The sequence below is a fragment of the Capsicum annuum genome, chromosome 3, assembly GCF_002878395.1.
Source record: "Capsicum annuum cultivar UCD-10X-F1 chromosome 3, UCD10Xv1.1, whole genome shotgun sequence".
NCBI lineage: Eukaryota > Viridiplantae > Streptophyta > Magnoliopsida > Solanales > Solanaceae > Capsicum > Capsicum annuum.
This window is the reverse complement of record NC_061113.1, coordinates 241,485,968-241,499,341: the sequence shown is the minus strand read 5'-3', so window position 1 is coordinate 241,499,341 and position 13,374 is coordinate 241,485,968. Positions and strand designations below refer to the sequence as shown.

General features: G+C 33.0%; 2 protein-coding genes across 2 annotated transcripts; both read right to left on the bottom strand.

The window, feature by feature from the left end:
• Nucleotides 1-5,034: 5,034 nt before the first annotated feature.
• On the bottom strand, nt 5,035-5,915 carry LOC124897130 (serine protease inhibitor 5-like). Its single transcript, XM_047409625.1, has one exon. It carries the CDS (start codon nt 5,852-5,854, stop codon nt 5,195-5,197), a length of 660 nt encoding a protein of 219 aa, XP_047265581.1. The 5' UTR covers nt 5,855-5,915; the 3' UTR covers nt 5,035-5,194.
• Nucleotides 5,916-8,643: 2,728 nt separating this feature from the next.
• On the bottom strand, nt 8,644-9,540 carry LOC124897129 (serine protease inhibitor 5-like). Its single transcript, XM_047409624.1, has one exon. It carries the CDS (start codon nt 9,464-9,466, stop codon nt 8,804-8,806), a length of 663 nt encoding a protein of 220 aa, XP_047265580.1. The 5' UTR covers nt 9,467-9,540; the 3' UTR covers nt 8,644-8,803.
• Between the last annotated feature and the right edge of the window lie 3,834 nt (nt 9,541-13,374).

The window sequence follows — 13,374 nt, the reverse complement described above, 5'->3', positions numbered from 1 at the left end:
AAGCTTCACCATAAGAACACCTTCCTTTTACATATATTTACACTCTTTGTATAGTGAATATAGTTAAAGACTTAAGAATATTTTCTTTGTCTCAACTCTTTCTTTCACTAATATAATAACTCTCATTTGTATAGTGAATATAGTTGTAAACTTAGAATGTTTGTTTTGTCTCAACTCTCTCTTTCACTAATACACACTATAATTTTTTTAACACTTATCATATTTTCTTTTACATTCAATAACATGTAAGACCACCTGTATTTATAGGTGAGGTATCCATTCTCGTATTGAATAGGAAAAATATGGTGAAGTAAAGTGGGTACAAAAATGGTTGGATGTTACATGAGTTACAAGCATAATTACATAGTATAGTGGGGAAATAAAGACTTAGTGGTTATAGGAGTTTCAAGAAATTCATGACCACATTCTTCCACTAATAAATGTAAGTAATAATACTCATAATACACAATTTATACCCAGTAACATATGCACTTTAAATATTAATTTAATAATAAAATGCATGTACATCAATATTCCCCCACTTTTTTTAATATTAAATTATGAGAGTTCACCAATTTAGTTAAATGTAGACTATTATGCATAATGAAGGTGTGCTATACATTGAACCTTCACTTAGTAAAATAATAACCCTTACTTCAGCGTCAGTAGTGGTCTCGGACTTGAACTATGACTGCTTAGAGAAAATAAGTATTACTGCTTACACACAACAATCAAGGTGTTGACATAAGCTTTAATAGCCAGCACATTACGGTTATGTTCTATCCCGATTTTTCATAAACGTTTTTGAGAATAAGTCACGTTCTTATAGGAAGCGGTCTACTTCCACACTCACATAGGTGAAATTTGTCAAGGGTGTTCCTGTAATTTCGACACCCCACTCATAAGAGATACAAATTTCATTAAGAGTTCTTAGACTCAACTTTCACAAATGATTATAGGAACAAAATGCACTCAAACCATAGGAAGGATTAAACAATAGTGTATCTCACACCAAGCCATCATATGATTTGTTCTTTTCATTGAACCTGGTTGTATGATCTCTAGTCCCAGGTTGGGTTTCCTCATATATGACTCATGATTTATTTTTAGGCTTTCTTCCTCTCACTCGATATGATTCAAACCATTTTCTTGCTAAGGCCTTAATTTTGAATCTGCAAAATTATTACAAAGTTAACACAATTAATATTGGTATACCATTGATCAATATGATCTCACAATATTATGTTTTGCTCCTTATAATCTGAATTTATCATTATAATAATGATTTATACTCTACCAATAAATTTTGGTGCTATCACAATAACTCAAAATCAGAGAAATCAATTTCTCAACATAAAGTGATTGATCAATTCACCTTTTCACCGGTTGAAGCTAAAATAGTTAGTTCAACCTCCATAATGAGTTATCAAATCATATTTTATTTCTTCATTTCAGTAAATAGCACCAAGTTATTTTTTTCCTCATTTTGCATCAAAAATATTTTTAAGTACAACAGGATTTATTTTTATAAAACTAGCCATAAATTTTTTTCAAGTAAATATACCTAATTAACTTGTAATAACCTGCTTAAATATTTTTACACAATTTCAACCAAGTGCAACTAGCCACATATCTCATAATTTATTAGCTAGGCTAGTAAACTCCTTTTTTATTTATCACACCACTTTCACATATTTGAATCAAAAGAAGTTGTATGGCTCATATACAATCAATAAAATGTATTTCACAAATTTTCCTTTTCACCAGAATGTGACATGTCAAGGAAAATTTCATCACATATAATTTAGGTATTTTTCATTCCAAGAATGAAATTTATCTCATCCAAATATTAATGTCAAATTGCTACCTCATTAATATTTTTTATTCTTTCTTTGATAATATGCTAGAGCAAAATATAAAGACATCAAGTCATACACAAATTAATAATGACATGTGATTTACTCCAACAATAATTATGCACTTATAACACTTTTTTAACTCATTTTCAAAAGTGCAAATGTCACAATTTTGTGGTGATTTTTTTTACTCATTTCATTAGCATCCATTATTTTGAGCATTTGAAATACCACTTTATGTTTATGAAAAGTAGTATCATTTTATTCAAAATAAAAAATTAGGTAATTTTATTTTTTTACCTTTTCTCCACAACAAGTAGAAAAGTTTTTTACCTTTCATTCCCTTGAGTTGAGCAAGTAGAAAGATACTTTACTTGTTATCTTTTCTCTTCCAACTCTTGAAGAGACGTGATGTTGAGATGTTGAGACCTCTCATCTTGATATCTGTGATTTTTCAAACTGTAACAAAACACGAATCTCCTTAAAATTGTTGGTGTAATATACCACAAATTACAATAATCATTACAGTTGAAAATATAAAGTGAACAAAAAATGAAGAAAATAATATCATCTTCTTCTTGGCTGAGGCACGTATATCTCGCTTTCTTTAAGGAGATTCAAGTCCAATGCGGCATAATCTACACCAATCCACCAATATATCTCTTGACTTCTTCCCTCTAGGATACAACAGTACATCAATGATGTACAACTCAAACAACTCCCGATTAGTTGAAGAGTTTAAAGCTCCACCATAGAACACCTTCAACATATATTTACTCTCTTTGTATAGTGAATATAATTAAAGATTTAGAATATTTTCTTTGTCTCAACTCTTTCTTTCATTAATATAATAGCTCTCATTTATATAGTGAATATAGTTGTAGACTTAGAATGTATTCTTTGTCTCAACTATCTCTTTCACTACTACACTCTATAATTTTTTTAACACTTATCATATTTCCTTTTACATTCAATAACGTGCAAGACCACCTCTATTTATATGTGAGATATCCATCCTTGTATTGAATAGAAAGAATATGGTGTAGTGAAGTGAGTACATAAATGGTTGGATGTTACATGAGTTGCAAACATAATTATATAATATAATGGACAAATAAAGACTTAATGGTTATAGGAGTTTCAAGAAACTCATGACCATATTCTTCCACTAACAAATGGAAGTAATAATACTCATAATACACAATTTATACCCACTAATATATGCACTTAATATATTAATTTAATAATAAAATACATGTACACCAATAAAAAAGTTTTTGAATCTAGTGATCAGTCTTAAACTAAAGATAGGTAGAATAATAGAATTATTAAAAAGAACAAACAAGTTTCTTAATTGAATGAGGGTCCTTCAAGTTTTAAAAATTAGGTAAAATGGACAAAAGAAAATTCAATTTTTTTTTTTAACATTTGCGTTCCAACAACTAAAGAGGTTGTCTCAACAATTATAGAAGTTGTCTCAACAACTATCAAAGTTTGCAAAGTTGTTCGATAATTTTGTAAAGTTGTTGGACAACTTTGATAGTTGTTGAGACAACTAATGCGGTTGTCGAACAACTGTTTTAGCTGTTTAAGCGACTTTATTTTTTTTAACTTAATAATATTGTGGTGGGGCCCTTCCTGAACACCGCGCATAGCGATAGCTTTAATTCACCGGACTGTTTTTTTTTTAACTTAATAATATTGTGAAACCCATTTGTCCCTTTTTTATAATTAATAATAAAAGTAGTATCATTTTTTTCCTTAAATATGTTATGTAAAAAGTTAAATCAAACATTTGTCCAAAAAGGGGAAAAAAACATTTAATAAAACGACCCTGGAAAAACAAATAAGACTAATAAATTAAAGCAAATGAAGTAGTATATATTTTATTCCATTATTAGTAAAAAGTTGTCCTTTTTTTCGAGACGGTTTGATAGGTACTAGTTAAGCTGACGGTTTATTGGAAATAGTTTCTCTACTTCTGTGAGGTATCTTTAAATGTGCGTACATTCTATTCTCTTCAGATCCACTCGTAGAATTAGACTGAAATGTTTAGTGTTGTTGTATTAGTAAAAGTTGTAAACATTAGAAATAAAGAGTGAAAAGATGCCTTTCCCTGAATCCCAAGGCCGTGACATGTTCATTTACGCAGTAACGCAATCCTTACCTTGAGGAAAAAGCATCGAATTTTATCTGAAACATTGCAAAACAATATAAGTAGGCACAGCGTAAACTGAACTTATTTCACAATCACCATAGCCTGCAATCCAATTTCAACAATATTACATTTACATTACATATACTATACATAAAGAAGTTGAAAATCCAATAATAATACTACAATATGTTAGATTGGGCACCAATTCTGATAGGTTATATTCTGTTCGTCCTGCTCTCGCCTGGACTTCTCTTTCAGCTGCCGGGGAATCAACGTCACGTCGAATTTGGAAGCTTTACTACCAATGGAAAAGCTGTTTTAATTCACACACTGATTTTCTTCGTTTTTTATACAATCCTTATTTTAGCTGTTCGTATTCGCATTTTCTTTCACTAGCTACGTACTTCTTTTTATATTCTTTTTCTAGTCATTAATTTGATTTTTGGGAGGAGGGAATGGTTGTTTTGACTGATTGTATTTATTTATTCTTGATCTTGACGTGTTCGATTGGGTTGCGTTCCTCATATAAGTGAAAATTAATCTGATTTGACTAATTATGGAAGATAAATTAAATACATAATTTGCAGACTCATTAAATAGGTTTGTGTCATGATTCATAAGCAAATTACACGATATAAGTCACAATCTATAATTTTCTCCTTTTTAAAAAAATTATTATTCAATATTATCTCAATTGATCATTGATGTGCAATAAGTTACAAATTGAGTTTTTGAATCAAGGTAAAATGTAAAATTATTTTATCTTAATTATGAAAATTAATTAGTCCCACAATTATTTTATCCTATTATTTGTATTAAAATAATAGAAATTAATTTATCTTATCATTTAATAGTTCATAATCAGATCTTAGTAATAACTAACTATTTACAACTTTGACAATTTAAAATTGCATATAAAAATTGAGATGAAGCTAATTTCGTAGAATTAATATTATTCTTTGTTTATCCATCTACCAATCAAACAGACATTTTAAAGCATACACTGACAAACGCTCCATATAAAGTCCACAAGAAGGAAAGACAATTTATTAAGAAAGCCAAGCTAAAACATACATACTTAGCATAAGGTTTATTCAGAAAGCTAATATGCTAGAGCATAGTAGCTACATGTTTATTCACTTAGAAAGCCAATATGCTAAAACATAGCAGGCATTGTTAACTAGACTTTTCTGAAGGTCACACCAAGAGGACGATCTTTCACAAGAGCCAAACGCCTCTTACCATTTTGTATAACCTCACCAACAGCTTGACATTGATCAACAGGGCAAGATGGACAAGCAAAAGGACCTGGACAATACAATAAGTTGTAACCCCGGCCTGATGCTTTCACAATTTTGAACCAACTGCTATCTTGTTGCCTTAATGTTCCACCAGTTTCCAACAACCTCGCTCCAAGAGATGCATCGTAGTCTCCGACTTTCCAAATCGTATATGTAACGCATAGCCTCGAAGTTGGAATGTCGAATTGGATGTTAAGGTCTTGCTTTTCGAAGATGCCTGGTCCGCTATGATCAGACTTAACAAATCTAACGGGTGTACCGGTTGGTCCAACGTCAGAGTTGTAGCGGTACACACCGTTAGGACAAGGGGCCGTCGAGTTCGGGGTGCGACCTAGGTACACGTCACCACCCGCGGCACCCCAACCAATGGAGCCGATGCGGTAACTTGCGCGGGGATCAAGTGCTTTACCGGTCACGTCTAGTACTAATTTACTAGCTGTGGGTAAGTCAATGGGATTTTGGGAAGTGAAAGTTGATGAAAAGGCAACAAAGGGAAGCAAACATAGAGATAAGAGGAGTAAATTTGAACACTTTCTCATGTTTGGTTTGTGTATTGATTGCTTTTGAATGTGAGTTGTGATGACTTCTCTATGCTAATGAGGCGTTCTATTTATAGAGTGATCCTCACTAATGAAGATTAATTATTTCCTAAAGGTTGTCCATTTCTATAAGTTTTGTACATTAAATAATAATAGGAGTAATGTCTATCTTAATGTTCAGTGAAGTTACTCAAGTTATGATTGAAAAAAAATACTATATTAAGCTATGCACCGTAATCTCTATTGAATTTATGTCTATCGAGGTAAAAGTTCAATTCAAATTTCACATGTCATGTCGTAATATGCATAACTTGACCCTACAAAGCTTGTGCCGGTAGGGACAAAATTTCTCTCAACTTATAACGAGCTAATTAAATACTAATAACTTGTGTCGGATAACTTAATTCCTATGCAACTTATGTATATCAGATTAGATAGAGCAAAAGTTTTATAAACTTAGGCCAAGCAAAATTAGATCATAACATGGGTACTTTGACCCACTGTTTTTCATTCAATTAATGAATTGCGAGGCAAAAACTATAGATATATTTGAGCATAAAAATTAAAGACAAAACCGAAACCAAGACAATCCGTACAAAAACTTCAAATTTAATATACTTTTGGGTTCTACTTGCTGGCGTGCATTTGCTACTTCATTTAATTATATATTTATAGGCGGTCCACGTTTGCTCCTTTATTTAATTATATATATTTTTAGGCGGCTCTTATAATTATGAGTTTAAAGTGCATAAATAATTCTACACTATCAGTTAACTTGATTTGTTATTGCAGGTTATTATTAATTAACTTGACTTGTTATTGCAGGTTACATAATTATTTATAAAAAAATTTAAAAAAAAATTAGATAACTTGCAATAGTAAATCAAGTTTACCTGATAGTGTAAAATATTTTCTACATTAATGATGCACAAAATTTAAACTCTATAATTATTCACACATGGTTCTATTAGAGCTCGACTGTAATTTTTCTAACAAGCTTTCATGTGTGTTTGGTATGATTACATTTTTCTATTTTTTCTTGTTTGGTTGTAATATAACTTTGAAAAAATATTTTTCAAGAAAACTCATTTTTTTTCATTTGAAAAAAAATATGACTTCCTTCATGGAGTGAGAAAGGTCATTTTCTAGAAAATATTGATATATGACTTATGCAAACTTGAAACCAAAATAAATTAAAATATGAATAAAATGATCAAAATAGATTTCTTATTTAGTAAGTTATCAAAATAAGTTAAACGTAATAATTTATTATATTTTATACTTTTTTTAACGGTTTAATAGCGGATGTGTACCTAAAAAAGTTTTAGTAAAATGTAGTAATAATTTATTACGTTTTACAAAACTTTTTTATAAAACGTAATACTTTATTATATCGTACAAATTTTTTTATAAAATGTACTAATAATTTATTACGTTTACATGATTTGACATAAAGAAGTGATGTGATAGTACATTGAGTTTTTTTTTAAAAAAATATAATTAAAACTTTATAACTTTTATAAATTAAAATTTTTTATTACAATTTATAAATTATAAATTTTTATTACGTTTCTTACCAAAATTTTTTTTTAAAAAAATTAATTGCTTTGTTTTATCAAATCAAGTACCACCTAACTCATTCTTTTTTACTTTTTCTTTCATAAATTGTATTAAAAAATTACTTTTTAATAAATAAAAAACATAAAAAATACGTAATTATAATTTTATTTTATTAATGCGTAATAAAAAATTACATTATTTAAATTTGGTCAGATGAATGTATAATTGTTGATGTCACATCTCATACAACTGATCGAATGATTAAAAATATGTAGTTAAATATTATGTTTTAGAAAATATACTATATTTTTAATTAAAGAGTCACACACTCATATAAAGTTAAAATTTAGGTAGAAAAATATATTTTTTATTCACCAACCAAATACCATAAAATATTTTTTAAAAAATACTTTTCACTCATCAACCAAATATAAGGAAATAAGTAACACACCAACTTATTTTCTATGAAAATATTTTCCATCGTACAAAACACACCCTAAATGATTTAAGTTCCACGTGAAAGTATATGTTACAATCATGCGCATTTATAAGGTAACTAGATTAATGTACGTACTTTAATTTGCACGTGTTTTTCATGTCAACAATAAAGTTATATTCGATGACTTGCGGGCGCACGTACTCACTAGTATTCGGACAGTGTTAGCTGCGGCCGTAGATCGGGCGTAGTTCCAGCACGGATTGAGCGCAGGTGACGCGACTGTACTGAATAGATGCCTTTTTGCTGAACCAATGCATCCTTTCCAAAAGAACACATTAAAGGCTATAAATACCTGATATATTCCTCAGGTGTAGACATGATTTTTTTTTACAGCAAAAACACTCTTTCATATCTTCCAAAAAACTCGTAGTTATCATTAGTTGTTGAGTGAGTTCGACAAATCCAACAATTTGAGGTACCGTTATTGTTGGATTGAAAGTTATTTTATCCTAGGAGGAAAATTTCATAACCTTGGGTACAGTGAGGGGAATTATTCCTTAAGGACATCCCGTGAAATCGGGGGACTTGGCTTTACATTTCTGTTTCATCCTATTTTTGAAAAAAAAAATTACACACTTCTTATATAGATTATTTTTTTAATCCTGTGTTGAATGTGTTAAGAAACTTCATAGGTGTTCTTGTTTTTAAGAGTTGAACTTGTGTTGAAGTTGTTGTGCATATATACAGATTCTTGTATCCGAAAATATTGAAACTAACAAAACGCTCCATATAAAGTCCACAAGAAGGAAAGACAATTTATTAAGAAAGCCAAGCTAAAACATACATACACAGCATAAGGTTTATTCAGAAAGCTAATATGCTAGAGCATAATAACTACATGTTTATTCACTTAGAAAGCCAATATGCTAAAACATAGCAGGCATTGTTAACTAGACTTTTCTGAAGTTCACACCAAGAGAACGATCTTTGGTAAGAGCCAAACGCCTCTTACCATTTTGTATAACCTCACCAACTGCTTGACATTGATCAACAGGGCAAGATGGACAAGCAAAAGGACCTGGACAATACAATAAGTTGTAACCCAACCCCCCTGACGTTTTCACAATCTTGAACCAACTGCTATCTTGTTGCCTTAATGTTCCACCAGTTTCCAACAACCTCGCTCCAAGAGATACATCGTAGTCTCCGACTTTCCAAATCGTATAGGTAACACATAGCCTCGTAGTTGGAATGTCGAATTGGATGTTAAGGTCTTGTTTTTCGAAGATGCCTGGTCCGGTATGATCATACTTAACAAATCTAACGGGTGTACCGGTTGGTCCAACATCAGAGTTGTAGCGGTACACACCGTTAGGACAAGGGGCCGATGAATTCGGGGAGGGACCTAGGTACACGTCACCACCCGCGGCACCACGACCAATGGAGCCGATGCGGTAACTTGCGCGGGGATCAAGTGCTTTACCGGTCACGTCTAGTACTAATTTACTAGCTGTGGGTAAGTCAATGGGATTTTGGGAAGTGAAAGTTGATGAAAAGGCAACAAAGGGAAGTAAACATAGAGATAAGAGGAGCAAATTTGAACACTTTGTCATGTTTGTTTTGTGTATTGATTGCTTGTGAATGTGAGTTGTGATGACTTCTCTATACTAATGAGGCTTTCTATTTATAGAGTGATGCTCACTAATGAAGATTAATTTTCCCTAAAGGCTGTCCATTTCTATAAGTTTTGTACATTATATAATAATACTAATGTCTATCTTAATGTTAGGTAAAGCTACTTAATTATGCTTTGAAATATGCAACAAGTTATGCCGGGTAATTCTATCGAATTTATGTCAATCGAGGTAAACGTTCAATTTAAAATTCACAAGGTATGTCGTAATAGACAGAGCTTATGCCGAGTGGGAAAAAAATTCTCGTAACTTATAACGAGCTAATTAGATACAAATAACTTAAGTCGGATAACATAATTCCTACAGAACTTATGTCAGACGACTAGACAAGGCAAAAGTTTTATAAACTTAGACCGAGCAAAATTAGATCATAGACATGGGTACTTTGACCCATTATTTTTCATTCATTCAATGAATTGCTGGGCAAAACGTATAGATAATCATATTTGAGCGCAAAACTTAAATAGTAGTACCATTTTCAAGTTATGACTATAAGCGCTTTCGAGTGGAATAAGTCATATCATGCTTTGAATGTTGTAATTTCCATGTCATGTTCAGTTGATTCAGGATAAGTCTCGAAGTTATGAATTTAGCCATGAAATCTTATTGTTTTCTCATGTTTAAGATATTCTCATGTATAAGTTTATGATTTTCACATGTTTGATGAAATGTCCATGTTTGGGTCATTGAACCATAATCACTTAATACAGTATTTCATATTTGATATCGTATTTTATACTCATTCAGTGCGAGGGTGTTTGGAAGACCTTATAAATTGATCAAAATGGCTTAAAAGCCACTTTTTATTTTTAGAAGTATTTAACAATTTTGAAAATTGCTTAAAAAAAAGCTAATTTTGGCTTAAAAAAAATAAAAAAATAAAAGCTCAAATTTCTAACTTATTTTTTGTTGGCTTTTGAGCCATTTTAGTTTGACCAATTAAAAGATATTTTTATCCCTCAAAATTCTCCCTTATTCCAAAATTATCCTTGTGTAGCCCCAAAATAGCTTTTAATGCTTAATGCATGTATTAATTGAATATTTCCACTTTTTGTATTTATGGCGAACTTAACTCTAATTATATTAATATTTATTCTGTATGAAACTTCTAATTTATGAAATATGAATTTTTATATATTATTTTCCTTCTATAATATATTCTTTTAAATTTGAACAATTGTTATTGTACAACATATGAATTTCTCTAATAAAAAAAATAATTCACCAACCAAAATATATGGAGAATATATTCATTGAAGATATACAACTTCATGGACGATTAATGAATGATCCATCTATATTTCACGACGCAACATTGATATTCGCCAATGTTTTAATAGTGATAGTCATCACTCAATCAATGAGTAATATGTTTTCTAATTAAGAGTCTTTTTATCAAACAAATAGTATCATTTGTGACCAACTATTTATCTATTAATGTAATTATAATGATTAGTAACATATATATTTTTCTTAATGATTTAAACTTTTTTTAGCCAAAAAAAAGTTTTTAGCGCACAAATTTATATTCATTCATGAAAATACAACAACAACATACTCAGTGTATTCCCACCTAGTGGGGTCTGGGGAGGGTAGAGTGTACGCAGACCATACCACTACCTCAAGAGAAGTAGAGAGGTTGTTTTCGATGGATCCCCCGGCTTAGGACCAATAATAGTATAACAAATATAAAAAGTAAGCAGATACAAACTAGTATGGTACACAAAACAAACTAACAGTATAACAAATACAAAAGATAAGTGCATAATAAACTAGTACGGGATGAAAAAAAGCCAACACCACTAGCCCCAAAAACTACAACCCCAACACTACGAATCAGAAACTCCAGACCCAAACGAGCACTCCCCTATTATACCGCCGTGCTCCCGCCCCCTAACCCCCTATCCTAATCCGCATCCTCCACACCTTCCAATCAAGGGTCATGTCCTCTGTAAGTTGTAATTGCTCCATATAATGCCTAATCACCTCCCTCCAATATTTCTTCGGTCTACCTGTAGCCCGCCTAAAACGATCCATAGCCAGAGTCTCACACCTCCGCATTGGAGTATTAGGGCCCCTCCTCATCACATGCCCGAACCAATAATCTTTTTCCTCACCCTATCTTTCCTAGTATGTCCACACATCCATTGCAACATTCGCATCTCCGCCACCTTCATCTTTTGCATGTGGGAGTTCTTAACTGGCCAACACTCCACTCCATACAACATAGTCGTCCAGACTACCACTCTGTAGAACTTACCTTTAAGCTTCGGGGGCACCTTCTTATCACAAAGGAATCCCAAAGTGAGCCTCCACTTCAACCACCCTACCCTAATACGATGCGTGACATCCTCGTCAATCTCACCATTATCCTGAATTATAGACCCCAGATACTTGAAACTCTCCCTCTTCTGGATGGCTTGAGAGTCTAGCTTCACAATCGCTCCATCTTTTTGCGACATATCACTGAACTTACACTCCAAGTACTCCGTCTTGGTTCTACTTAACCGAAAACCTTTAGACTCAAGCGTCTGTCTCAAAATCTCTAACTTATCATTAACTCCACCCCGAGTCTCGTCGATCAGAACCATATCATCTTCAAATAACATACACCAAGGCACCTCACATTGAATATGCCGCATCAAAACATCCATCACCAAGGCAAATAGAAACGGGCTAAGAGTCGATCCCTGGTGCAACCCTATCAAAACTGTGAAGTGTTCTGAATCTCCACCTATCGTCCTTACACGATTCTTCGCACCATCATACATATCCTAAATCGACCTTTTTTTACACAACGGGCACCCATCTATCCTCCAAGCACCTCCATAGAATCTTCTTGGGAACTCTGTCATATGTCTTCTCTAGATCAATAAATACCATGTGCAAGTCCTTCTTCCTCTCTCGAAACTGCTCTACTAATCTCCTCACAAGGTGAATGGCCTCAGTGGTCGAGCGACCAGGCATGAAACCGAACTGATTCTCAGAGATCGTCACGATCCTCCTCATCCTCAACTCTACCATCCTTTCCCAAACCTTCATAGTATGACTCAACAACTTATTACCTCTATAGTTGTTATAACTCTGAATGTTTCCCTTATTCTTATACACTGGAATCATCGTGCGCCACCTCCATGCTTCAGGAATCTTAGCAGCTCTAAAAATAATGTTAAATAACCTTGTCAACCACTCCATACCTGCCCCGCTAGTGCTCTTCCAAAAATCTATTGGAATCTCGTCTGGCCCAGTCGCCTACCCCGCCCCATCCTGCGAATAGCTCCCTTGACCTCCTCAACCTCGATACGCCTATAATAACTATAATCACGACCCTCTTCAGATATTTCCAAGTCTCCTAACACAGAACCTTTTTCCCCTCAATCGTTCAAAAGTTTATGAAAATAGGACGGCCACCTCTCCCTAATAAGGGCATCCTCAACCAACACTATACCATCCTCTTCTTTGATGCACTTTACTTGGTCAAGGTCACGAGCCCTCCGCTCCCTAGCCTTGGCCATCCTATACAACTTCTTATCTCCGTCTTTCTCCTCTAAAGCCACATACAAACTCTCAAATGTTGTTGTCTTAGCCGCCGTAACCGCTAACTTAGCCTCTCTTCTAGCTACCTTATACTCCTCCTTATTCTTCTGCCTTTCCTCATCATCCTTGCTCCCAACCAACTTAGCATAAGCCACATTCCTAGACTCCACCTTTCTCTTGACCTTTTCGTTCTACCACCAGTCTCCTCGATGTTTGCCAGATCGACTTCTCAAGACACCCAACACCTCTCTAGCGGTCTACCTAATGCAACTGGCAGTCATCTCCCACAT